At 31.0% G+C, this 26,374-nt stretch overlaps 3 protein-coding genes across 10 annotated transcripts; 1 reads left to right on the plus strand and 2 right to left on the minus strand.

Annotated features, from left to right (window-relative positions):
- Positions 1-175: 175 nt before the first annotated feature.
- Positions 176-20,020, minus strand: LOC139098731 (leucine-rich repeat flightless-interacting protein 2). Of its 7 annotated transcripts, none has more exons than XM_070651009.1 (8): positions 19,675-20,020; positions 18,232-18,900; positions 4,061-5,180; positions 3,542-3,814; positions 3,118-3,481; positions 2,890-3,042; positions 2,621-2,805; positions 176-1,746 (listed from the first exon to the last, which is right to left on the minus strand). In XM_070651009.1, the coding sequence occupies exons 3-8, from the start codon at positions 4,634-4,636 to the stop codon at positions 1,636-1,638; spliced, it is 1,662 nt and encodes a 553-aa protein (XP_070507110.1). In that variant the 5' UTR covers positions 4,637-5,180; positions 18,232-18,900; positions 19,675-20,020; the 3' UTR covers positions 176-1,635. The 7 variants fall into 7 exon arrangements, with proteins under 7 accessions (XP_070507110.1, XP_070507108.1, XP_070507111.1 ...); XM_070651007.1 differs by having other exon boundaries at positions 18,232-18,903; XM_070651010.1 differs by lacking the exon at positions 4,061-5,180 and having other exon boundaries at positions 18,232-18,903.
- A 503-nt stretch (positions 20,021-20,523) lies between these two features.
- On the plus strand, positions 20,524-21,887 carry LOC139098746 (rho GTPase-activating protein gacF). The gene has a single exon (XM_070651033.1). The coding sequence runs from the start codon at positions 20,647-20,649 to the stop codon at positions 21,532-21,534; it is 888 nt and encodes a 295-aa protein (XP_070507134.1). The 5' UTR covers positions 20,524-20,646; the 3' UTR covers positions 21,535-21,887.
- Positions 21,876-26,112, minus strand: LOC139098745 (fatty acid hydroxylase domain-containing protein 2). 2 transcript variants are annotated; one of them, XM_070651030.1, is made up of 7 exons: positions 25,698-26,112; positions 25,001-25,610; positions 23,085-23,158; positions 22,611-23,027; positions 22,502-22,540; positions 22,257-22,431; positions 21,876-22,191 (listed from the first exon to the last, which is right to left on the minus strand). In XM_070651030.1, the coding sequence occupies exons 2-7, from the start codon at positions 25,216-25,218 to the stop codon at positions 22,035-22,037; spliced, it is 1,080 nt and encodes a 359-aa protein (XP_070507131.1). In that variant the 5' UTR covers positions 25,219-25,610; positions 25,698-26,112; the 3' UTR covers positions 21,876-22,034. The 2 variants fall into 2 exon arrangements, with proteins under 2 accessions (XP_070507131.1, XP_070507132.1); XM_070651031.1 differs by lacking the exons at positions 25,001-25,610; positions 25,698-26,112 and having other exon boundaries at positions 23,085-23,214.
- Between the last annotated feature and the right edge of the window lie 262 nt (positions 26,113-26,374).

Raw genomic sequence — 26,374 nt, forward strand, 5'->3', positions numbered from 1 at the left:
CTATTGGCACACCCAGGAACAAACATTGTATCATTCAAGTGCTGAGGTGAATTCATCGCATTTGTTATCAGTTACTGATAAAATCACTTCACATGAATCATTTAATTAATCTCCATAAATGCAATTTCCAGGTACAATCAGCTGTAAATTCCACAAAAACAAAAGAAATTCTATATTTAATTTTTTAAATACATTTTTTTTCTTTATTTCAAAGTTATTTGCCAGTCAAATTTCAACTGAATAATAACAAAAAAAAATGTTTGATAAAGCGTTAAATTGTTACAAGTCATAATTTACAAAATTTTCTTTCCTTAAATTCATTAATTCTTTTCATCTTGACGGCTTTCGATTGGTTTACTAATTGTATTGTTGAAAGTAGAGTAGCAAGAAGGCAATAAATGGGAAATTGTTTAAATTAAATAATGATTCAGTCATTCGTGTGTCGGATGGCTGTGGCGCATTCTGGATTGTATGATTATTAAGGTTTGTCATTAGTTTGAGATGAATTTCAATCTTCTGAAATGTTTTAATGAAAATTCAAATTTCAAAAGTTCAAAATTTAATCAATTTCAAAAATTCAAATCTTATAAGACTTCAAAATTCAAATTTAAATGATCTTTGAAATTGAAATTCCCTAAGATTTTCAAAATCAATTCAAATTTCAATCAAAGTAGGTCATCTCAAAATCCAAAACTCAAAGTCGACTGAGATTTTATATTAAAAAGTTAATTTTCTTTAAAATTCACTCAGAATCATGAAAATCTAATACAAAATTTAAGTCAACTTCAAGTTCTGTGACAAAACCAAATGAAAAAGTTTAAAATTTAAAGCACATCATTTCTTCCAAAAATGCGTCAAAAATGATAAATAAAGAAATAAGAAATTAGACTAGGTATGGTAATGATAATTAGTCATTTTCCAGCTCACAGAGAAATGAGCAAATAGTTGAGAAATTCAATAATATTAATACATTTTTAAATTCTTTTTACAAAAAAGGAAATTCGATTTTTTTTGGGGCGACCTTTGTTCTCGATAACTTTTTGATTATAAGGATGTCTATGAAATAAATCTAAGTACAAATTTACATTACATTTTCTAATCATTTCGCTAATTAATTCATGTTTTTTTTCGCTACAATTCTTTCATTATCCATTCTACAAAAAAAAACTTTTTAATTTTGTGTTGGAAGCATTTCATTAATATCATGTCTCAGTATAAAATAATTGAATCATTCGTGAAAATTTTTTGAAAAATTAGTAAAAAAAGAGATTTAAATGCGAGGCCAATTAATGGCAATTATTTTTCATACAAAAGATTTAACAAAAGTTCCTTTTTTATTATTTACAGCGTCAAGTTCCTTAATAATTTTATGCTTCAATTTTCAATTTCCTAAATCTCAAAAATCAGTGAAAATTTTGTTCAAAAACTATGACAAAAAATGAAGAAAAATAAAAATACAATTAAGTTTTCTGAATGGCTTTTCATACTTTCAATATTTAAAGCAGTCAATTTGTTGATTAATTGGTTAAATAATAATTATAATTATGATAAAGAAGAAAAAGAAAAACATTTCTTGATGATGGTAAATATGATGTCCAATTAATGTCATCCAGTTTATGGCATTACTTGTTTTTATCAAAGATCTTTGAGTAGAGCACTTTTGGCATTCTTTAACTTATCCAATCGTTTCAATAAATGATTATTTGAGGTCTCCAGCTCCTCAAGGCGCTCTGCAGCTTCACGATTCTAAAAGGCAAAAAAATGATAAAATTTTAGTTAATTGAATTAAAAATTGCTAAATCATTGTCACAAAGTATGATTAATTGTGTCTGAGTACTCTCGATAATGTCTTTTAGGCAGCAAATGTGAATTTTGATTGACAAATGAGCATTTTTCTTTGTTTACAAACATTTGAGATTGTAAATTTGGAATTTTTATAAAATTTTGAGTTGAATTAAGGTTGTAATTCATTATAACATCAATATTTCTATACTAAATGACCAAAAGTTTGATATTTAACAGATCCAGTGCTGATAAAATGGATGAAAATAACAATTTTCCCAATTTTCACATTCTAACCTTTCAAATGTTCCAAACTAAGCTGTACTAAATTCAAAATTTAAGCTTTAACGTATTTATCGAGAATACTTAGAACTGTGTATTCTGTACATCATGCTAATGATGTTATTATGGCATAAAATGTTCATTAGACGATGTTGTGCATTAATTTATATTGAAACAGTACATGGTCTTGTGCTGCTCATTAATTCCAAATTTGTGTGTGTTTTATGTCGGGTTAACATAGTTTTATAATTATGAATAGCACTCAATAAAAGTTAACAGGACGTCAATAAAAGAGATTTTTTGGATTAAAAAGAGTTAAGAAAGGACAACAAAAAAGTCATTTGAAAAATACATTAAATTGGTACCCGATAGACTCGTGAATCATCAAATAAGATTAAAGAAATATAAAGGAAATTGAGAACAAATAAATTATTGGCAGTGGCATTCATCCCATATTTCTATCATTAACGGCTGTAATTGTAGATTTGGAATTAAATAATAATCACGAGAGAATAGATTAAGATGAGAACTTATGGAATTAAATGTGCATGCTCACCTCTCTTTGAAGTTTCCTTCGTTCAACTTTAAGCTCTGCTTCTGCCTTCTCAGCTGCTTCGGCTGTACTTTTATAACGAATAACCTGAGTCTCTGAACGTGCCAAGCTCGCTTGAAGACTAGCAATTTCTTGTTCAGCTTTTTGTAATCGATATTTATAGTCATTTATGGTTTTATTAGCTTCGCCTACAATTGAAAGTTGATAAAGTTTTAATATTGGGAATTTAAATCCAAGGATTAAAAAATAAATCCTAAAATGTAAATACTCACGTTGAGCATCCTCATAATCGTCATCATCAATAACTCCATTGACAGAACTTGATCTACGTCCACGTGTTTTGATGTCATTTAGCTGCTGATGGAGTTTTTGCACTTCATTCTGTAATTCCTGTTTCTCCTCTGTGAATTTTTTGAGTCGTACATCTACAAGGGCAATTAAATATTGATTATAGTATAGATACGTCTATAATTAGCGACTATATGTCAATTATCTCATACCTATTGATCCTTCTACTGTACTCAAAAGTTGAGCATTTTCATTTGAGACTAGAACACGTTTGGCATCAGAGCCATCCTCGTTTTCCACTATTATAATAACTAAACCATATTCAGCAATTAATGTATCGCGCTCATTCAGTTGACCTTGAACAAGTTTTAATTCCTCATTGAGCTTATCATTTTGCCTTTTTAATGCATCATGTGCTCGCGACTTTTCTCGATGTTCTCGTTGTAATTGTGCATATGACTCTTCCATTTCTTCTAATTTATCTTTAAGTAAATCTATTTGATATGCTTGTGAGGAACGTTCATTATCGAGTTGGGCGTTTGTGATCATCGCTTTTCGGAAGCGCTCTTCCGCATCCTAAAAATAGATGAAATGAGTCAAATTGATTTTTAACGGTCAAAAATTATTTGAATTTACCTTCAATTCATGCCTGAGATCCCTCAAACTCCTTCCCTCTTCCTCCAAAGAATCTTCACTACTTCGTCGCGATGACATTGAATTGCCTCGCACACCTACATGATTGTTTACCGTCAATCTAGAACGTGGCGTTGAAAATGCTTCCGATTGTTGCATATCATATGCCCTATCTGCATTTTGTTCTATTTCTTTCTGTTGACGATCCAGCTCTCTCATGCGAATTTCACGCGCCTCTGCTCTTGCTTGACGTTTTGCAGCTAAACGTGCTTCTGCCTGCAATTTTCGAGTTGAGTGAGAAAAACAAGAAGAAGAAAAAAATGAAATTAAGTCATGACTGTCGATAAAAAAAGGTATTTAATTGACGTAAAAGATGATAAGAATTATAATTATGAATAAACGCACAACACAATTAGATTGAAACGAGATTTAGCACATAGACACATAGACAATTATGAATACCATCACCAATTAATCCCTTTCGCATTTATGAATATATCCAATACATAATTTATAACCTACTATTTCATTTATTTGCCCTAGAATATTAACTATAACTTGATCGGTGTTGTTCACATCATCACTTTCATTAACATGATCGGGATAGCTTTCTTCTTCATCCTCAATTTGCTCAACATAATCATCACTGATTGATTCATGTATCGACTCGAGTTGTTGTTGCTGTTGTGGCTGTATATTAATTTCATTGACATTTGAGTCACCGAAATCGATACAATTTGAACCTATACGTATGATTGTACGATTAACTGCCTCGTTTGTCATTACAAGACTATCGCTATCGCCACTCTCAACTTGTAATGATAGTCGATGAATGCTATCGCAATTATTATTATTAAAATCTTCATTTGTATCCATCATCAGATCTTTGTCTTCAATTATTAATAAGCTATTTCTTTGTTTATTTTGTAAATTATCAAACTCGTCTGTTTTACTACTTTCATAACCTTCCAACTCTTCAATGTCACTAGCACTAAAGTCAAAAATTTCTCCATTCGAATCATTATCAATGCTCTTATCACTATTTGATGGTATTTCATCCTCGATAATTCGCAATGGATTATAATTGATTTCATCCATTATAGTTAGGTTGTATTTTTTATGAATGTTATTGTATTGTATTGTACAGTAACTGTACTAACGCCCAAAAAATATATATATTTCTGTTTAAAAACGTTTTAGTCGTGAGAGAGTCACCGATCACAAATAAAATTCCTTCATAACTAACTTTTCTTTTTCATTTATTGTTATATATACACGGTAAATAAGTGTAGTTGCTTTTATGCGCCTTTGATGATAAGATAAGACGGAAAATTCTTGCCGCAATTGTCGTTGTGAATGTCGATGTCGATTCTCTCACCGAAAAAAACAATATTTACTATTTTGCACAACGAAAAATTTCTTTAATTGAGGCTCCGTGTGGCGCATTTAAAAAATTTCCATATTTCTGGTTTGTTTGCTCATTTATGGATGTCGTTTTAATATGTGACTCATTAATAAGTATTTTTTAAAAATATGATGATGATGATCTTGTTGAATTTGATCACTCAGACTTGGGTTTACTTTGACTTTATGCTAATATTGACATTCAGTGTGTTCCAATGGGGTGATTATTGGTGAATTACTGTGAGATTATTGGATTTATTAAGAGATTTGAATCAGCTGACTTTGAGTTTTATGGTACTAGATTATTAGGTCAAGGTTGATTTTAGATTCTCTAGTACTAAATTTTACAATGTACTTGATTTAATAAAGTACTAGATTAGTCTGGACACAATTTCGTTGAATGCACTAGATTTTTAAGGATGACTCGATTAGAAGTACTAGAATTTTCAATCAGAACTTTTTCGGATGCAGTAGTTTTACTGTCACAAGTTTATCAAATGAACTAGATTTTATAGGTATGTACTAGAACTTTTAGGAACACTTGCTTAAATGGACAGTATTTTGGATTATTCAGCATATATGAACAAAAAAGTACTAGATTTCCATAAGCTTTTGTTTACTTTTTTAACGTACTAGATCAATTAACTAAAAATTTCACAATTGAGTACTAGATTATTTCTCAAATAAACACTTGAATTGCAAGTAAACAACAAAATTCCTCACTATTAGAACTTTTAGGAACAACTTCCGAGAATCTCAATAAAATAACAGTATCTTTTGGCACACTCTAATCTAATATACATAAAACTCAATTTAATGATGTTCACATAGTTGTGTTAGCTGAACAATACGATTTGAAGTACTACTGATTTAAGGCATAAAATACAAATAAGCAAAAATAAATTTTCTCTAATTAATTTTTGTTTAATTTTTTTAACGTACTAAGATAGCCGCACTAATTTTTCAACTAAAAATTTTACACATTTGTAATTGATTGAAAACACTAGATTCTATTTCTCAAATAAACACTTGAATTGCAAGTAAACAACAAAATTCCTCACTATTAGCTCACATCATCTTTATATTCACGGTCATAAAAACCATTACAATCACAACCTTCTCCTTCATTCCGAGAATCTCAATAAAATAACAAAGCTTATCGCTGACCGATTGGCACACTCTAATCTAATATACATAAAACTCAATTTAATGATCTTCACACTAGTTGTGTTAGCTGATTCAGACTCTTAATTAATACGATTTGAACTTGTTATAACATACTGCACTTTTAAGGCATAAAATACAAATGAATGCAAAAATAAATTTTCTCTAATTAATTTTTTGATTTTCCTCACAAACTTTTCATTTTTTAATTTATTTTGCAACGGTAAGTTTTTACTATGTTTTCATTCACAAGCTGCCGCAACTATAATGCCATTGCCACAAAAGCCACAACTTTTTTTTCTAAAGCACACGCGATTTAAGAATATATGTAAGTATACACTAGGTAATATATATATTTTTTATATAGAGAAATAAAGAAGAGATTGGCGATGATGTTAATTTTTTTACAATTTAGTATTACACTGAGAAAAATCACCGAGAAACTTTATACACTTTTTTATGACAGAATCTGTGATGAGATCACCTTTGGGCAATGAAAAAGTCAAATTTATATAGAAATTCCATGAAGACTTATTTTTATTCTCATTCGACCAGTTGTGTCGTAAATGAAAGAATGGATGAAAAATGTAAAATAATCAACAAAAAGGCAGGAATGTCGAATGCTCATAATAAGTCAAAAATATGAGTATAATCAAACAGGAGAATTGCTCATTTTGTGAGAAGGAATTTTTCATTGATATGATGATAAATGACGTCATAAACTGGTTCATATGATTGTCTCGATGATCTTGATTCTCACTCTCATTTGGCCAATTCTTGCTTGACTGTATTGTCTTAATATTCGCGCTATTCACACTATCTTAATAATCCAAGCTCACTGAATGTTATTTACTTTAGAAATATTTCATAGTTATTGATTTTTCAAGTTTAATTATTTAACTTTCTTATCAGAAATCGCAATACGGGGGAAATTACGTTTATTTTTCACAAGTGCTTCACGCTCAAACCATCGCGATGTTTTCCTTATGAGACTTCAAACAAAACTAAATATTTTTCTTTTCATTAACTTAATATCAGTAGAGAATTATTGCTGTGGCATGAAGTTGATATTTTTTCTATACTATATTCCAGTTATTGTGGCTGACAGGGTTGGTAATTTGGGTGTCTGTCATCAAGCTACTGCCAGGACACTTAGTTGGAATCATATATGGGAATCTCTAGCATGGAGTGATTATAAAACAGAATTTAGGCTACTGAGCCTTCCTAGGAAGTGTTTAAGCTTCAATTCTATTGCATTTTCCGATTGGTTCTCATGGAAAACTTGTTTTATTGGCATCTAACTTGAGGGTCAGCTGTTCACTTCTTGGAAGCAACTGTCAAACCAACGGCTCTTCTAATAATAATGTTCACTGTCGTGTAGACAACATCTTAATATGTGATAATTGGCATTAGAAGACATGGCCTTCTAAACTCTTTATCAAGTTTAATATCTGCCAATAACAATCGCCAACCTTCGCAGATTCAAAACCATGTGCTTGTGAATCTTTTAAGCTATGAATATGTCTTCTATCACAAACACCAACCCTGACAACAGGCATGATATTGTTGTTGTTGATCGAGTTTTTTTTTATTTCTTCTTTTCTATTGAGAGACTTAAAGGTACTCAATTTGAGACGACGACGAACGATATCGGGCGAATTAGAAGAGAAATAAAAGAATAATAAAAAGGAAAAGCTGCTTTTTCTTAACCGCATAGAATTTCAATCTCATTTGAAGGAATTTCATATGAATATCTTAACATACAAGCGTGTCAATATTCTTAGGGAGTTGAGACAATTTCTTGCGCTGTCATACGCATTTTAAACAATCTTTTATCCCTCTCTGTCTTGTTCGCTCGTTCACTTTCTTTCTTTTACAGTCTACATACTCGCATTTTCAATGTTAATTGAAATTAAATATTTTTAATCGTAACTGCATGCTGTCTATTTTGTTAAATGTCGCACATATTTTTTGCAATTTTATGAGAATGTTTAATGTTATTTGACTGTTGTTGGATATTTTGATATGTCTATGAGTTTTTAACTGAGTTTTGTGGATTTAGACTTGCATTTTGTCTGTTAGTAGGCATGAATTTGAAAGATTGTGGATCTGAAGTTGAATTAAGATGAAATAATTTGAGGTTGACTTCTTGGAGAGTCAAACAGGTTAAGATTGCCTGAATAGATAATTTCTAAAGTCAATCCACACCTATCCTATCCCATGAACACACATGATATAGTGATAATCGAATTTACTATACTTTTTGAACATATCTGTGAAACTTTAGTCAATTTATAGCTTTCAAACAGCAATGTAAGAAAGAAAACTTATGAAACGTATTCAGAATACCAAAATGATCCTCAAACTGCATAAGAATTTCAAACTCGATCTTACTCAAATACAGAAAAATGCGCTCAAATCCTTCCATGTCAACAACTTTCTCAATATTTTATTTGATTATAATTCTTATTTCAAGCTTATAATATTGTTGTTAATTGACGTATTGTTGTGAATATATAATACCGTCTTTGACTGTTATATGCGAATTCAATGAATCATATTGAATAGAATAGGAAATAGAGAAGAAAAAATCAAATTATCAAACATATATATTTTTCATAGAATAATCAAAACCAAAAAGGAAAGGAAATTAAAGACGAAATTGAGGCAAAATTGCTTTATAAAAAAAATCCAATAAATCGCTCACTTCTTATTCTATGTTTATAATGTTTGTTTGTGGATTTTTATTGATATTTGATATTTTCAATTTCTTAAAAAAGTTGTAAGTACGAATGTTAAAAATTGATTGATTGACATTAAATAATTTATAGCCTACTCAGCTCAGGTGCTGGTAATGAAATTTCAATTGAAAATGAAATTTAATGAGATTTTGTAAAAATTTGGAAAGCTCATTTTTGGATGTTTTAAAAGCAAATTGATGGAAAGTTTGATCGGTGGCAAAGTTAATGGATTGTATTAGGAGTGATTGACTAGTAAGACCATTGTTTTAAAGGTGGTATTGTAGATTTAACGAAGAGTCTTGGGTTTTTTTAATACAACGTTAAATTTAGAATTTTTAGAATCTGACATCAGGACTAATCGATTGAAATTCCAATTTCGTGAGATTGACTTGGTGCCAGAATCCAGCCTTATGTCAAAATTAAGCTTTTAGTTCTGGAATTTGGATACATTAACCGACTCGTGCTATTCAGGACTATGTCATAGCATTTGTGCCTCCGGCTAGCATTATTGCTTGTTTGCAGTGGCGAATCAATAAAGCTGTGACTGTAGAAGAAATCGGTCAAGCAGAAACAATTTTTAAGGTGCAAATTTCAAACAGCTTAATCACGAGCACAACAAAATAAACAGGAATTCATACGTTTCTAATAGAATCCGAACTCCTCGTGACTTCCAATTGGAGCCATGTGTATGTTACTAAATCAAACCTGACAAGTAGAATTCTTCATAATGTAAAGTCACAGTTGCCCAATCCGTCCTTGTTTAAAATATCACAAGAACCGAAAATATGATTCATTTGCTGTACTGTCATAAAAATTGATCAATTCATATCGCATCATGTATATATTTATGTAGCTACACAAAACAAGCTTTCAATTTTTATACTTTACGTAACCCCCAAAATAACTTCCAATGTCGAACAAATTCTTCAATAAATATTTCATAAGATATGCTGTTTTTCTACTGTTTGCAAACATCCAATTCCATTGCTTCACATACCAAAAAGTATAAAAGCGAAAGCATGAAAAAATATTTCTCATCGATGGAGTTATTCGCATCATTGGTAAACATATGCATAACAAGATAATCACACTGCAGGTATAACTATATAAAATTAAGTCAATTTACACCTCTATTCCAGTTATTGTAAACAGTAATGACATTTATCGATACAGTATTTTCACATTTTCAGGCTGTATGACTTCTGTTATGCTTCCGCAAAACGAGAGCAATGCTAAATTACAAGTTTTTTTACTTCGACATTTTCATTATTTTTTATTTGAAATTTTAATTGGCATTTTAGATTGCAAATGTGGACGGATAATGATGCGAGAAATAGAGTGGACGAGGATTCTAGAAATATTAACTATTTGTCATTCGAGTTATGAAAATTAGTCTAGTTTGTTGAGTCGGAATGGCTTAAGTAATGAGTCGATGAATTACGAGGTTGAATTGGATGGGATGAAGAGGATTTGAAGCTGTGTGACACACAACAGTGGATATTTGTATGATATTTTGGGAAAATCTTGTGTAGAGATCAGATTGGGATCAGTGTCAGTCAATTATGTGATAAAATTGGATCAGAACACAAAGAAGTTCTTGAATTTTTAGGTTATGTATCTAAAGAAGCCTTGAGTATCGATAAGAACTAACTGGCTTATAAGTTCGAGTATCAAGATTGTCAATTGCTTTAGTCAACAAAATAATGGAATTTTAGATCAACGACTAAGCTTTTCTACAGCTGAATGCTTCTTAAACATACAATTCCACTTCTTAGGACAATTATTTCCATTTCCTTTCAAAAAACCACAAAATTCTCTTACAGTTCCACTATTTACCTAAAAAACTTACACTTCAATGCCACTTCTTATCTTCTCAATCACCAAGAACATGCCTAATATGATGATTTTGCAGAATACACAACAAATAAATAAGTGAAAAGAACTGAAATACGAGATTTTTCTTTTCCATAAATTGTTGAACTCATGAAGGAATGAATGGCAAATTTTATTTGTATAGAAATTGTGTAATGTATGATGTCAGCATGGGTTAAATTGACTTTTGAATCATTATATTTAAACATTTATATCGGATTTATTTATAGAAATGAAAGACGACCACGTTGATATTATGGTCAAGAATTAACATTTGGTTTAGTAATGAGCAAACAGTGGAAAATTATTGCGTTTCCATGAAATTAATTTTATTACATTTTCTTGACATTTCTTAAAGGAAATGGAATTCTAGTTTAATATTTTGCACGTGTTTTTTTCAGCCGCAACGTAAATAAACGAACAACCAGAAAGTAAAACATTATAAAGGAAGAAACGAGAGAAGCAAAAGTGAGGGAAAATCAATTTGAGGGAGACGTTTTCTTTATGCATATGTAACCAATACTTGAACTGTTCTGAGAACGGGAAAACCTCAGATTTTTAGGGATTATTGGAACGGGTATATTTGCCGGAAGTTATTATAGATGATAATTTATCATAGATTCTAAAAATTTGTCAATTTTTTCTGTCAACTGACTTAAGTTGGTGTCATTAGAGGTTAGGGGACGTGACATCGACTTAGTCTTTAAATTCGAATCTAAGCAGGCAACCCATACTGACATCCAAGGTGTTTTGAGGACCGTGCCATGCCGATTTAGTTAGAGTTTCATGAAAAATCTGGTTCAATGCTGACCTGACGTCGGCTCAATGTTGAAGCTTTTTTGTCCAATTGTGCTTTTCGGATATCACGTCAATCCAGGAATGGACGAAGCGATTTTAAGCCCAAGACCAAGTTCACTATCATTTCGATTTACTACTACCCTTTCTCTCCCTAACCTTTAAATTTTTCCTTCAAAACCTCACTGAATCATCAATAAACATTAGTAGATCAACAATAACCATGACTAGACTAGCTAATTATTCTAAATTTATTTACATGTTCCCAAACACACCCTCGATTTGGTCATCACCGCAATTTCACAAATGACAAGTTATCATGCAATTAAAATTAAGTTATAGCCCTCAATTTCAATTTAAATGCAAATGAGATGAGGTTCATGTATGTAGGCTATTCAATTCCAGTTGCAGTTTTATTTGTAAATCCTATATTTATTTTTATCAATTCTCGAGAAAAGTGATGAAGTGTACAATGCATCAAAAAAGCAGTAAACTCTCAATGCCAATATCGCTACTGACTGCTACATTGTAAGGCAAGTAATACAGAGGAACACGTAATCCGAAGTTCAAGATGTTAATATATATAGTTACTCATTTTCCTTCTGTTTTGATTTATTCAGATTAATATGTCAATTTGTAAACTGTTTAAAAAAATTTGTAGTAAGTCAGTAAGCTGAATGGAATTTATCTTTTAAAATATTGGGGGTTATCCCCTTATTTGACTCTTGGATATATTTTAGAGCATCGAATTTCTATCAGCAATTAGTAACAAGTCACTAATAGACATTACAGCCCATCCCATATCCATAAGCAATTAACTTTTCCTGCTCAACTATTATTCTAAAATTTCACTGACGGGATTTAGCGGTATTAAATTGTCACGGAAAGCAGTGACGATGGAAGTAAAATGAAAATTCTAATTTTAACTAAGGAATTTCCCCCCTCGTGAGTCTTAGTCTACATATAATTACTGAAAGAAATCTATCATTTTTTATGATTTATGATCTATACAATATAGACAAATAGCAACAACTTATGTTTATGCCACTTCGGTTCCTTCCACGCCGGATATAAAATTTCATCGTTTCGATTTTCCCTCAAACTTGAGAAAAACAGTCATTTTCATTTAAGGAATTACATTTCAAAAAATCCAGCATTTAAAATGGGCATGGCAGTTTTTCATCATAATAATTATTATTTTGCGCTTATACGGTCTGTAGACAGATTCGTCTTTCCTCGACTCAGGCCTCGACTCATGAAATGTCTTGTCATATTACTGCATTATATATGTAGGAGGAAGAAGAATTGAATGATATTTATACAAAAGAGCATGTATGATGGAAAAATGATGATGAAAAGAAGACTTGAAGGGCAGGAAATAATGAATTTGGATTTTTTCATACACATTGATGGAAATTCGCAGAGCAAACTTTGATGGTTGGGGAAATAAAGTTGAATGGAAATATCAGATGGGAAATTATGAAGATTAAAGAATTTTTATGGGTGTGCCAATGGATTATGAGAAAAATGTTGTCAATGCTTTATGAAAAATCGGAACAAGTTTTTCCTAAGAACGTAAGATGATTCTCAAAGCTACAAGATTGTCAACGATTTAAATACAAATGTCAATCATTAATTGAAATGCATATCCGAGTGGCACAATGTGGAAAATCACATTTTTCGCCGTAAAAATGGATCGAAATCAACTGTCACGTTCTCGTCAGAGCAACTTCATGTCTTATCGTTAACACGACGTAGTGAACACGTTGTGCTGTTCGGAACTGAACCTCATTGTCACAGCTTATCTTAGATTAAAATCCGAGTCTTAATGAGTTTCCAATTTCCTGACATGACAACATGATGTTACTATGTAGCTTTTTGCAAGGCAACGTGCTTTAACAGTAGGCATGGTGTCACCGAAGCCACGTGGACAGATGACTTAAGTGACACAACACAATTACGTCGTTAATCTCATTGACATGCTGGATAATGTTTCAATTAAGAATCTTTAGTTTTCCTTATCCGCGAATAAATTTATCAAGTCCTTGATATCAAGGAAAAGCCGGCCGGCAAACAAAATATCTTCCAAAATCATCAACTGTCACGTATTCAATTCTTAAAGTCTAACTTTTCACGAATTTCCGTTTATTTATTTTGCAACTTTTTCTTCAATCCTTCCCAAAAATACGAAAATATAAGCAGTAAAAGATTTAAATCTAAATATAAAATCTAACAGAGTCGTCAGACAAGTGAAAAAATAATAAAAATATTTTATACACATGTCATCTGTGTCTACGCAACTAGAACATTATATTTTGCATAATAATAACCATTAACATCACACTGCGGTGTTATAGCAAATATGCTTCATTTACAAAGAAAATTTCAAGCACTTTCATCTATTTCATTTAATGCAGCACTTACAAGCTTTAATGTTCCCTTGATTATCAAGCCGTTCTTTTGTGTGCAACTCCTATCAAGACAATCACTTAACGATGGTTCTTTAATTGAAAATTTTAATCGAACAAAATTTGTTTGAATTCTTAATTGAACCATGATTCTTTATTTATTCTTCCACTGACTGAATATCTCGCGAACCGAAAGTTCTTCTTGTTACTTGACAACAAATGTATTTTCCTATCTGTATGATAAAAAATTCACACTAATTTGATTGTCGTATGTCTAGCTTCGATCACCCACAAAATGAAACTGAGGAAAGATTCTTATTTTCTTATAGGATGGAAAATGCAGTCAGGAAAGAAAGAAAGAAAAAATTACAAAAGTCCTCGTGTTATTGATCGAGGGACTTAAGCGCATTTTTGTCCCAGCGATCAGTAATTGATTAATAAGTCACTTCCAGAACTAAAACACAAGATCCAGTAAGATCTAGGTCACTTTTAGACCTAAAAACCAAGATCCAGTAAGATCCAGGTCACTTCTAGACCTAAAAACGAAGATCCAGTAAGATCCAGTTCACTTTCAGAACTAAAACACAAGATCCAGTTAGATCCAGATCACTCCCAGATCTTAAATACAAGATCCATATAAAACTTCCACAAATTTAAGAATTTTATCATTTAACGGATTTTCATAATTCAAACCTCATAACGGTCAAAAAATTCAAACATTGTTCAGTAAACACTGTTAAAACATCGACAAACATTGAAAAACACTGTAAAACAATGAAAAAACGTGTTGTTGTTTTTGTTGTTGTTGTATATGAAAATGAAAAACTGTTAATTATAGTATTTATGCGTTGATTTGAGATTTCTAAATGACCGATAACCCAATAACTTGATAGAACGAAGCTATTAAAACAAACCAGAGCTCTCTACGATGTCTAGTTTTCGAGATCTCGCGTTCCAGCCGAACAGCCGACCGAACGAACGAACGAACGAACGAACGAACGAACAAAGTGCATTATTAAGCTACCTTTTTGAAAACAAGTTTCAAAAATGCGCTAAAAAGAAGTCGAGACGACGATACAATGACTTATCTTACAGGCATCTTATAACACAACATACATGGATGAAAATTTTTTCTGTAGCATTCGGGGGTTCGCTGAATAAATTTTTCATTTCTAATGATCTTTTTTCATCTCCTCATCTTCTCTACGTTTTTTCCTCATTTAGAATGTGGCACTGACATAATGGAAATAGAATAATAAGAGTGCATTTTATGAGGTTGCTCTATGTCTTCTTATTATTCACACGCTACACAATTTCTCGACTGAAATTTTGCCGACATCACAAATCACAAATCCGCAGACGCATGCCATTGAATTACATTTGCAACTGTCGCTGGTAATAAAATGTGCATGCTTTTAGAAAAAAGTTGTTTTTAGATATTTCTAGCATATTGAAATTATTTTCTTTTCCTCATTCTCATTATTGAAATACTTTTTAGCGAATAAAACATTTAAAAGGATGAAAAATTGGAATTTGAGTAGAATGCAATGTTGACAAAAATGCTCGTAGTATCATTTTACAATGTATTGTGGGTTGTAATGCTTTGTTTTTTTTTACATTGTGAAGTATGTACTCTTGAAGTTGCATTGTGAAGTATTTTAATGGAAAATTGGCAATTAGGTTGTAGGAATTTGAGCTGTATTCTTGAGAAGAATATTTACTTTCGTATTCATTTGACTTTAAATTTTGCAAAATCGAACACTTTTCAAATTTTACAAAACCGTTAAAATTCCAAATTCTACAAAAATGTTATAATTTGATACAAAAAACTTCAAAACACTCAATTCAGTAACAAATCGATAAAATGGAAACATTCATCACTACATTCCATCACTTAAGCATCAATAAAAGGAAATATTAATCAATAATAAAATTCCATTTCCTCACATTCCTAAACAAAATTTCCATCAATCTTCTTCGTTGACATAAATACATAATCTAACAATTCGTATACCAACAGTAAACTTGTGATAAGTTCATCATAACTCAATATAGTCGAAAGACACAACTAAGAACATTAAACAACAATTAGTGTAACATTAGGATAAACATTCTTGATATGAATTCATTTCGATCTTCATCCCTCTTTGTACATACTGAACTGAAGATAATAAATGACATTTTCATTCATTCTCATTTCCATTCCCTAACGTTTTCGTATTCTGCTACACTTTTGTTTGAAGTATCAATTTTATTGGTTTATTTTTAAGGTAAACATTGATGTTTATTGATTTTCATACACATATGCGCATGAAATTATTCTATTTGTGATCTAAATGAAGTAAAGAATATCCGAGAAGAGTATCCTATGAAAGGAAATACTAATCGATATGACATGATCGTGACCTTTAAAAAAAAGAAGAATTTACGGTAAACAACATGAAGTAATAAAATTCATTCTATTATTAGACTCGTATCAATTACACAACTTTGAATTAAGTAATAGTTTATTTTAAAAGTCTTTCTCGCGCCTAACGATTCTCACGCTCATGTTTTTAAGAAGCGATTACGATCTCATTAAGTCTGATGGATGATAAACTTTAGAACTTTTTTTTCTCACTTTACTCTTGACGTATGTCATGTCTTTGTTGCTTTTTAAAAGGTTTACCTGAAGTGTGTGCCAGTAATCGGTTGCTTTGAGGTATTTTAGCTTGATTGTGGATAACTGCTTGGTCTTTTGAGATATTTGAAGTTGGATAAGACGTATTTTGCTAAATTTCAAAGATTACTGAGATTTTTTGAATTTTTGAAATTCTAACCTCAATTTTTTGAATTCAAAAATCAATTGTCCCAGAATTTGAAATAATTTCCTTTATTTCTATTGCAAAAAAAATAAGAAATGAGCAATTTGAGATCCCTAAACTAAAATCCCATAAGAATCCCTATATTGCAAATCCCAAAGTCAATCAGCTCACCCTGAATTTTAGCAAATAATGAAGGAAAAAATAAAAATCTATCTAAACTATTGTTAAGGCTTGCACAATGTAAACAGAATGGGAAACGAAAGGCATGGGAGACAGAGGAAAGATTTGTTTTCGGAAGAATTTATTTGATTTTTATTTTCAGTAAAAACATACATTGGTGCGAGCGATGACCAGCTTTTACCTATTTATTTTCGTAGATTATTATGAGAATCACGCACGACGAGTAACATTTTTGTTGTTGCTTTTTTTCTCATTTTACTACATTTCTATAGACGTGAAACAAAAAAAAAGTGAGTAACAATGAAACTAAACGGAAGAATATACATAAGCCTGAATGCTTTCTTTATGCTCATTCCATAAATTTAAATATTATGTAGATGGAGTCATAGATGAAATATTAGATATGGAATAATTTTCTCATTCTCATAATATTGTTTTTATTCATTCGGAGAATTATTTAGCGGATTTTTAAAGCTATTGTTGGCTGTTGTACAGTCTGATCTTGCAATAATTCTTTAAAGTTACGGTCTAATCGACTTCCAGCATGGCAAAAATTCATCTTCAAAATAAGATACTGGATCTCTGATCTACAGAAAATTTACAAGGAAATTCCAAAAAGTCTAAGCGACTCAAGTGTCAGGCACAAAATTTGCAATTTTTACGATAATGCCTGATCCTTGAATCTACTACATGTTTGCACAGTAGTGTCTGTTATATCAAGCACCAGACCAAAGAAAGAAGCTTTACTTCTTTTGGAGTTGAAGATACTAGCAGGGATTACCGGTTTTTTTCGAATATCCTAGCCACCCTCTGTGGTAAGCTTCTGGATATAATTTTCACGCCAAATTTGACATTTTTGGTTCATAAATCTCACATTTTTCAACCAAACTAGCTCAAAATTATAGCTTTCACAGAATTGTAGTTCAAAAACAATACGAATAGTATATACGAATGTCGAAGTATTTCTAAAATTAAACGTTTCAGTTCCTTAATATTGACATAATATAGAACAGATGCTAAGCTTTAGACATGATGATTGAATCACCCTCAAAGTAGCCAAAAAAGTGCGTTTCGTCCCACATCAATGTGGACATTTTATACTAATTTATAGATATCAAAAAAGGCACAGTTAGTGGATTTTATCTAAAACGGCCGATTATGCGATGGAAAAAAGATTCAAAATTTTTAATACATAGTTGGAAAGAAAAATTAGTAGTAGTAGATAGAAAGAATAGAGAATAATTAGGTGTGTGTATGCTAATTAATTAAAATTTGAATAGACCGCATTGTGCTAGTTGAATCGTTAATTGAGCATAAAAGCTTACCTCCTTAGCAATTTGATCTAATGCTTGATCCTCGGCAGAAACTTTTGTTGTTCCACGACGCCTACCAATAGCGCCGGGACTATCCATTATGATTCTTTTTTATGGATGTACTTTATTTTTGTTTTATCACTGGAATTTTATTTTTTATGACAGTCAATTATCACAGTATACAGGATGTAATAACACAAAATCACACCTTTTCGTGTAACGAAAAGATTTAGTTGTACAATCACTGGGATATAAACACACAATATACTATTAACTTTTACGACGAAAAATTATGTCAATTAGCAATTTTTTTACTCTTCTTTTTTTTATTATTTATACTGCTCACTCACTCACTCACTCGCTGCTTTTTTTCTCTTATTTTTTTTTTTCAAAAATGGACTTATCCAAATTTGGTAAACGAGTAAAAAAATATATGTATATAAAAATAATGTGAATAACAATTGCTGGGATTATCTATACACTGGCGATTATTACAAAAAACATGTACACACATTCACAATTAATTGTATGATCTTTAGAGGATTGCTCCGGGTCGATTCATGTGAGATTTTTTTAATATTACTTTTTTAAAAACACAAAACTACATAAGATACTCGCTTTATAAACTCTTTTTTTTTATTTCAACAGAAGGTGTTGGGGTATTGAATTGAAGTCTCAGAGCTGCTAAAAAGAGACGAGAAAAGAAGAATTATTAAATAATATTTTGCGCTACTTATTATGGAATGCAAGTGCGGACAATCCTCACAAAAAAATATACACATTTGTGCTGTTCCTTCATGGTTGATGATTACTTTTAACATAGACTGAAGAATGAGAAGTGATGGGGGAAAAAAGAGGTGTAAGAGGAGAGTCGAATAATAAATAGCAATAACAAAAATATTTCAACTTCATACATGAGTTAAAACCGATCTTTTCTTTTTCGCTGGAATTTATGATCAGCTAATTGAATTAAGAGTTGCACCATGCACGTATATATTTAATGAAAGTTCAGCTATTTATCGATACAAATTGTTGAACTATATAATTCACAACTTTTCATGTACATACAACTATGTGTGAGCCTTCAAGTTATTTCATGTAAAGAAATGCAAATTTACACATTGTTATATTTATAGCAAGTGCTTTTATCATTTGCAGTGCGTTCACACAATTTAAATACTCGTTTACCATGAGTATAGTGCGGTGTGTGATAATAAAACAAAAACAATTTTCATTTAAATTTTTATTTTCTTTCTTCACACAATGCACAATCGCCTGTTCTCATCGACATTAAAAATTAAACATCTTTTTCGGGTCGATGATTAGTGAAAATTGGTCAATTATAGTGAATGGTTCAATGATTTTTTTGTGGGATTTTTCGATGAGCATTTTTGATTGATTTATTCATCAGGTACACAAAAATGGGATGATTTTATGGCATAGTCTATTACATACCTGATTACTATTTGTCTCTAATCCACAGATTAATGCATAAATTGATGATAATTCAATTGAAAATTTTTCTAATGTAGATTCACGATTAGCACATTTGGGTTTCTTTTCTTTTTTGTGGGTTGAAATTTTTTTTCTCTTTTCTTTTTTGACTTTTTTTTCCTTCCGTCACTTAAATTTCTATAATTTGCGTAGGAAATCCTAAGTAGAATCTTTATATTTTACACTGGTCATGAATATACTGATCTCAAATCATATTTGTCACACTTGTTTAATAAATTGAAAGCGAATTAATAGCTTTATTTAATTAAAATTTTACCAGCTATATTTTTTCTACTTAGATCCGTAGAACTGATGAATGACTGATGGTATTTTTCTTGTGGATCACTTTTTTGCATCACTTAGGGGATATTTTTGAGGATTTTTTCGGGTTATTTAAAATATTTTGCAATTTATTGAATTTAGTTAGCTTTGACATTTTGATTTGCAATCTTATTAATCAAATTGTGTTTATTCATTTTATTTTAGTCAATTCACATCACAAGATTCTGATAAAAGCTTGATTATGCTTGAATAATCTCAAAATTCCGATAGAGGAACCTCAAACGGCTAACGGAAAAATTTCAATTCAAAATTTTTTGCAAGTTAAAAAGGTAAACAAACGATTAGTTTCTAAATGAAAGTGCAGTTTATGGATAATCCAGATTAAGACTTTATCTACATTATCAACATAATTTTAAGGAAGTTAATTAGTCAAATTTAATAACAGCAGCTTTAAATAAATTTAAATATCCATAAGTTCCAATCAATACTTTTCAATGTCAGTCAACCAGACAATTTTAACACAATTTATCTCAAAATTTAAGCTAATCTCCAGAAAATATTATTGAAAGTGAGAAAAAAATGTTTTTCTAGAGAAAATTTTAATTTTAACTTGCTTGAAGCTTAGCTGCAATAGAAATCAAGTCATTAAAAATGAAACTGCAATTAGTGCATACTTTAAATCTAGTATTAATAATAAACTGTGTTATCATTGTTGCCAAAAATAGTACTGAGAGTGAAAAGAAACTTGATACGGAATTAAATCAGAGTATATTTGCGGAAGGATTATCACAGCAGAATCAAGATGAAGAGCCAAAACGAAGGATTATTGGACGTAAGGGTGTGTCGATGAACACAACAGAACCATCCAGCAATGAAACACAGATATCTCATTATAAGACTATTCATGACGAGTCATCTCATAGCTCAATAGTTGATTTATCAACAATTTCACCTATCACCGTCCATAAAAACAATATTACTAACAATACTGTGAACACAGTACCTAGTAAGAATAATCAAAGTGATCATACAATTTTAGATACTCATAATAACACAATTTCGACAAACTTATCATCTCCAACTGTATCTAATACTTCAATACCACTAAAAATATCCACAATAATCTCCACTACTCCAACAAGTAAACCACTATCGACAGCAACAACAACAACGACGACAACAACTACAACTAAATTGATAACAACTTCCACAGCCAAAACAACACCGAAACCCAAAAAGCCAGAAATCACATACAGCGCTGATGATGATGTCAAAATTCGGGAGTCTGAAAAAAATATCAACTACAATGTTGCAAATGAAAAGTCTGATGAAATTCCAAAGGTAGAGCAGGACATTGATAGACACATGCTTAGCGAAAAGCGTGCACAAAGTAGCTACATGTTATATTTAGGTTTGGTCTTTGCTCTTCCAACAACATTCGTACTGATAAATATTGCATATAGACGAATTAAAAATTATCTCGAAGTTCGACATTACACACGTGTCGATTTTCTCGTTGATGGGATGTATGTTAGTTAAACTGTATCAAAAAATTATTATTCATGTTAACAAGAATTTATTAAATTAATGAGCGATGTGAACTTAAGAGATTTGGATGAATACTGGAAGATGATAAGTGCCTTGAAAGTACCATACTACTTAATACTTAATTACCATCAATCAATTAACTACCTACAAAAATGACAGTCCTCCTTATGTTGTTAAAAACACAGTAAAATTTGTTAACGTTTGATTCCTTTTATAACATTTTTTTTATGTTTTATTTTTTATTAATCCTCTCCATCAAAAGAATCCAATATATATATATGTATGTATAGAGACTATAAAGTTATGTATATAATTAAAATATGCATGAAACATAGATTAACTAATAGATTTCTCTTTTCATTTTACTATTCATCACAATTGTTTTTTTTACAGTGCCAGTGCATTTTAAGTCATTCGATAATGTCATCATAAAGCATAATAATATTTTTTATGTGTATTTTTTTTAGTCCTCGCATTTATGTCCTTCTATTTTATGAAGACTTTTTTGGTTTCTCTGGGAATTGCTCGTGTGCGGGTATGAATGATAGAAGCATTAAATGTCTTGATCCTTGCGCTGATCGTCTGAATAATGAATCTGTTCCATGTACTCGATCCAATAAACCAAGCATTCCGAAGTTGTAATTGAATCTAAAATGATTTATATGCGGATATAAAGTAGATTAAATTTAATGAGAGTTCATATTCGTACTCACTTTAAATGGTGAAAATCATGAGCTTCTGGACTTGGAAAGAATGGAAAATGATATCCACTGTGTGCATTTAATGTGCTCAATAGTGCCATTGTGAACCATAGCCACGATGTCGCTAGATGTGATTTACAGATAAAGACACCAAGGAATGGTGGCAGAATGTTGCTGAAGATGTGCTCTACAATGGAAAACAAATTCAAATTTAAAAAAAGCCGTTAAATTTTTCAAATTTCAAATGTAAAACTCACCAATCGGATGACAGTAAATAGCTGTAACAGCAACAGGAGCTATAAATAAAATTGTATACAAAACAAGTTAGTCAATACTTAGTCACAATGTAAACTTTGATCCCCTTACCCGTCCATTCATGATGTTGCTTATGAATATATTTGTAAATATGCTTGCTATGCAGGAACCTGTGTGAATAATAAAAGCCGAATTCTTCGACTAAAATGCATATACCGAGTTCAAAAAGAACCCAATGGAAAGTCGGAAGTTCACGTATGTCCGGAAATCCGCGAAGTTTCATTGCATAGTAAGAAAGAATTGCAAACGGAATTCCAATAAATGTCTGGTTGAATAGAACTTGAAGTATAACTTTATATAATTTTTTCTTGTCTAGTGGTTCATTTGTGTTTGGTTGGACTTTATATTTTCTTAATATTTTAGGTTTATTTGTTATATCTAGTAAGGTATAAATGGCACCAAATGCCCAATAAATGAAGAATGTGTAGATCGTTGTCCACCATACGAATAAATTAAATTCATCCTCGCCTAAAACGTAATAAAAAGTTAATAAGATAAAGTCACAAAGTATAAGTTATATCTTACCTGCATAGTCCAAGAATTGATCCCATAAATGTTGCCACAAGTCAGCACTTCTATTCCAAAATACTTGCAAATGCCTTGGTGTAAAGAAAGAAAGATCAAGTAAAATATCTTTCATTGTTTAAATGAATACAAAGCTATAGAGAACGTCAGTTAGATGAGTTAGCTATCAATTCTATCGTGTAACTGAGTAAGTATCTAATGAGAAGCAATTTACTACAATAATAATTTGAGAATTTTATTTAATAATTTGCAAATAAATGCAAAAACGGCCTCTCCGTACAGAGATGAAGTACGTTGATGTGGAACCAGTTTTATTCTCTTTTCGTCTCTCTTTCTTGTTCCTTTTTGATATTACGCACGTTGTACATTTCGGTAATTATTTTTATTTACTTTCTACATACAGTTTCGCTGTTTTTTTGAAGACAGCTTTCTTTAAAGTTTTTGTAAATCCATTTTTTGAATTTATGTCCCGAAGGGCAGTTACGAGAATTTAATAATTTATGTCATTGAATTTTGATTGTGATGCCTGACAGCGTCAAATATTGAACGATGAAAAGATTGATTTAAAGATTTTTTTTCCCTCAATTTTTTTGTGGTTTGTTGTGGATTAAATATTGATATTTTCAAGCTTTTTTCTGATTTGGGTATATTTTGGAATCTAGAGAGTTTGAAACAAGGGAGACAGCTTGTGGTTACAGAAGATAACTTGTAGGTATAGATCTGAATTTAAAGCTCTCCTGAGTGGCCACTACTTAAGTGTATATGGGAGAAATTAATAATTCACCGTAATATACAAAGAGTATTCTAATGAGTACGATTATGGTCTCTTATTTCAAAATGCTCCTAAAATTGAATACGCTCAGAACACGTCTGTTAGTGTTGGTGATGAGAATCTGCCGATTTTGAGACCATATATTTCATTTTCATTGAGTTTCAAAGGGCATGTTTGATTAAGAGTTCTGAATCTATTGACAATAAGACCTAGCTGTACTAATACTATTACTCTAGCTCAGTGGTGGGTAACCTGTGTGGCGCGGCACACTCCGAAAATATTTTGAAATGTCATGATCAGTATGCCTTGAGTTTTGATCGAAGCTTACTTCTAAGGGGTGCCGCGAAAAAAAGGTTGTCCACCACTGCTCTAGCTAAAGATCAACAAAGACTTTACAGGGTTAATTCTTTAATCACTAGATCAGTAATATCACTATCTTAAAACCTTTAAAATTCATAATCTATTCATTCTTCCTTTCTTAAATTCTTCGACAAAGCTTCTAGAACCTTTAAGCGCTACAATTTTATCTCAACCCCTAAGTTCCCTAATTCTATAGTATGTTATATAAGCTTAAGTGACGCATTATAAGCTCAGGTAAACAACACAAAATAAGCTCAGATTTATATCGCACGTTTTAACTCAAAAGACCGATCAAAATTTATAATTTCATATCAGATATGTAGCGGAAAATCATTAATTGATTACAACTATTTAATAGCTGCAGATTAGCTGTTTTCAAATTGCTAAATTGCTAGTCATTGTTTTGTGTAACTAAAGTGTAATTTACACACTTGACAAAACAAAACAAAACAAAGCACACTTGATATCTTATCAAAACCTTAACAAAAGGATAAAATCCAATGGCAATTACCCCTTAATCTTGTCCTCTTATTTACGTTTTGTGTCAAATTGACCCTATTTCTCTCAAATCAGTCTCACATTCGTTATGATCCACTGAAGCAATTGACAATTAGAGCGTATATTTGAAAATAAGTCACATATTGTGCAAATATTTCATGAATAATAATGGATATGTGTCTGACTTTATCTCTCTCTTTTATGCCTGATAATCTACTCGTTGACTCATAATCACACAAAGTAATTGAATTAAATTGCATCAAAAAATGTGTATCAAGCCACTCACCATGTAACAGAGTTTCTGAATGCAGCAAATATGATCAAAATGATTGATATGAGGACTAAATATTCATAAATTGATGTTGACAATTTTGATTTAGGTATTTCATGTTGCTTTAATTCATCCTCATTATCATCATCGGTGTCATCTTGATGCCTTCGATTACATTTTATAATCTTTTTATCAGATGATGAACAGCCCGGTTCACTCGTATTTGCATCCATCCTCAGTGGAAAGAACTCATCAACTAACTCGTGTGAAGCTTTGAAAATATATAAAATTAAGCAAGTGTGTTGATACTTTTTTTTTTGTGTATAATGTTATCAATTTTTTTCTTCTCGGCGAGGATTAATTGGCAGCTTTATAAAATAAAAATCGCAAGCTCTCTTTTATTCTCTTATTTGTGTAATCGTAGTAGTCGTTGAATTTTATATTTTTTTATATATAAATAATATTTATGTTCATTAAATTGATAAGTCAAAAATGGTATTGAACTCGTCTCCCCTCCTTTCTTCGTGTTTTGAAGTTATCAGCTGATAATTTATAGAGTATGCCTACCTCCTGCGAACAACTATAAGTATATACACCACACTGTACACAATAAACTGTTCTTTATCTATATTAAAAATAGAGAAAAATGTTGTTAAGAACTTAATGCTTTATTGAAGCGATAAAAGAACCATTAGAAAGGTATTGATCTTACTCGTGTTTTATAACAATATAAAAAAAGCTCTAAACTATATACGATTAATGATTGAAAAGGGCAATGAAAAAAAAAATTCTTTTTTTTTTGTTTCCACTTCACTCTTTTGTCAAGGTCAAAACGTAATTGGTGATATAGTCGACAGTTTGTAAATTTTTTATGTATGTGCACTTGCTTCTAATTCCTTTCTTGATTAGTCCTTCTTTCAATCATTTAGCACTGCACCATTAAATGGCTCCTTGTTTTTCCATCTACACTCGAACTGAATTACTTGCGAAATTCTTTAACACACAAAAACTTTATCGTATTTTCCTTTGTGTCCACATACTTTCTTTGTTTTTCGTGAGACTTTCTGGGACTAAAGAGTGGACTTTTCCTCGTCAATATATGAAAATAAATAATTCTGATGGCCAGATTTCTGATTGATATAAAGCCCTGCTATTTACAAATAAAATGAAATTTAACAACAACAATGCTGACTTGCGCTTAAGTCGATATTCTTTTTGTGCTGTATGAACTATAAACATTTCGAAAATTTTCCCACAAGTTTTACCGCCACGTGAAAAATATTGTTTGAGATTTTTTAGCGCATTCTTGCGTAACTGGATATAGTTTTTTTTATGTAAAATCGCTTTGTTCTATCGGAATTGATGCTAGATAATTAGCAAGATAAGATA

The sequence above is a fragment of the Chironomus tepperi genome, unplaced genomic scaffold, assembly GCF_022539635.2.
Source record: "Chironomus tepperi strain 1889 unplaced genomic scaffold, CSIRO-AGI_Ctep_v1 contig_453, whole genome shotgun sequence".
In the NCBI taxonomy this organism is placed as follows: Eukaryota; Metazoa; Arthropoda; class Insecta; order Diptera; family Chironomidae; genus Chironomus; species Chironomus tepperi.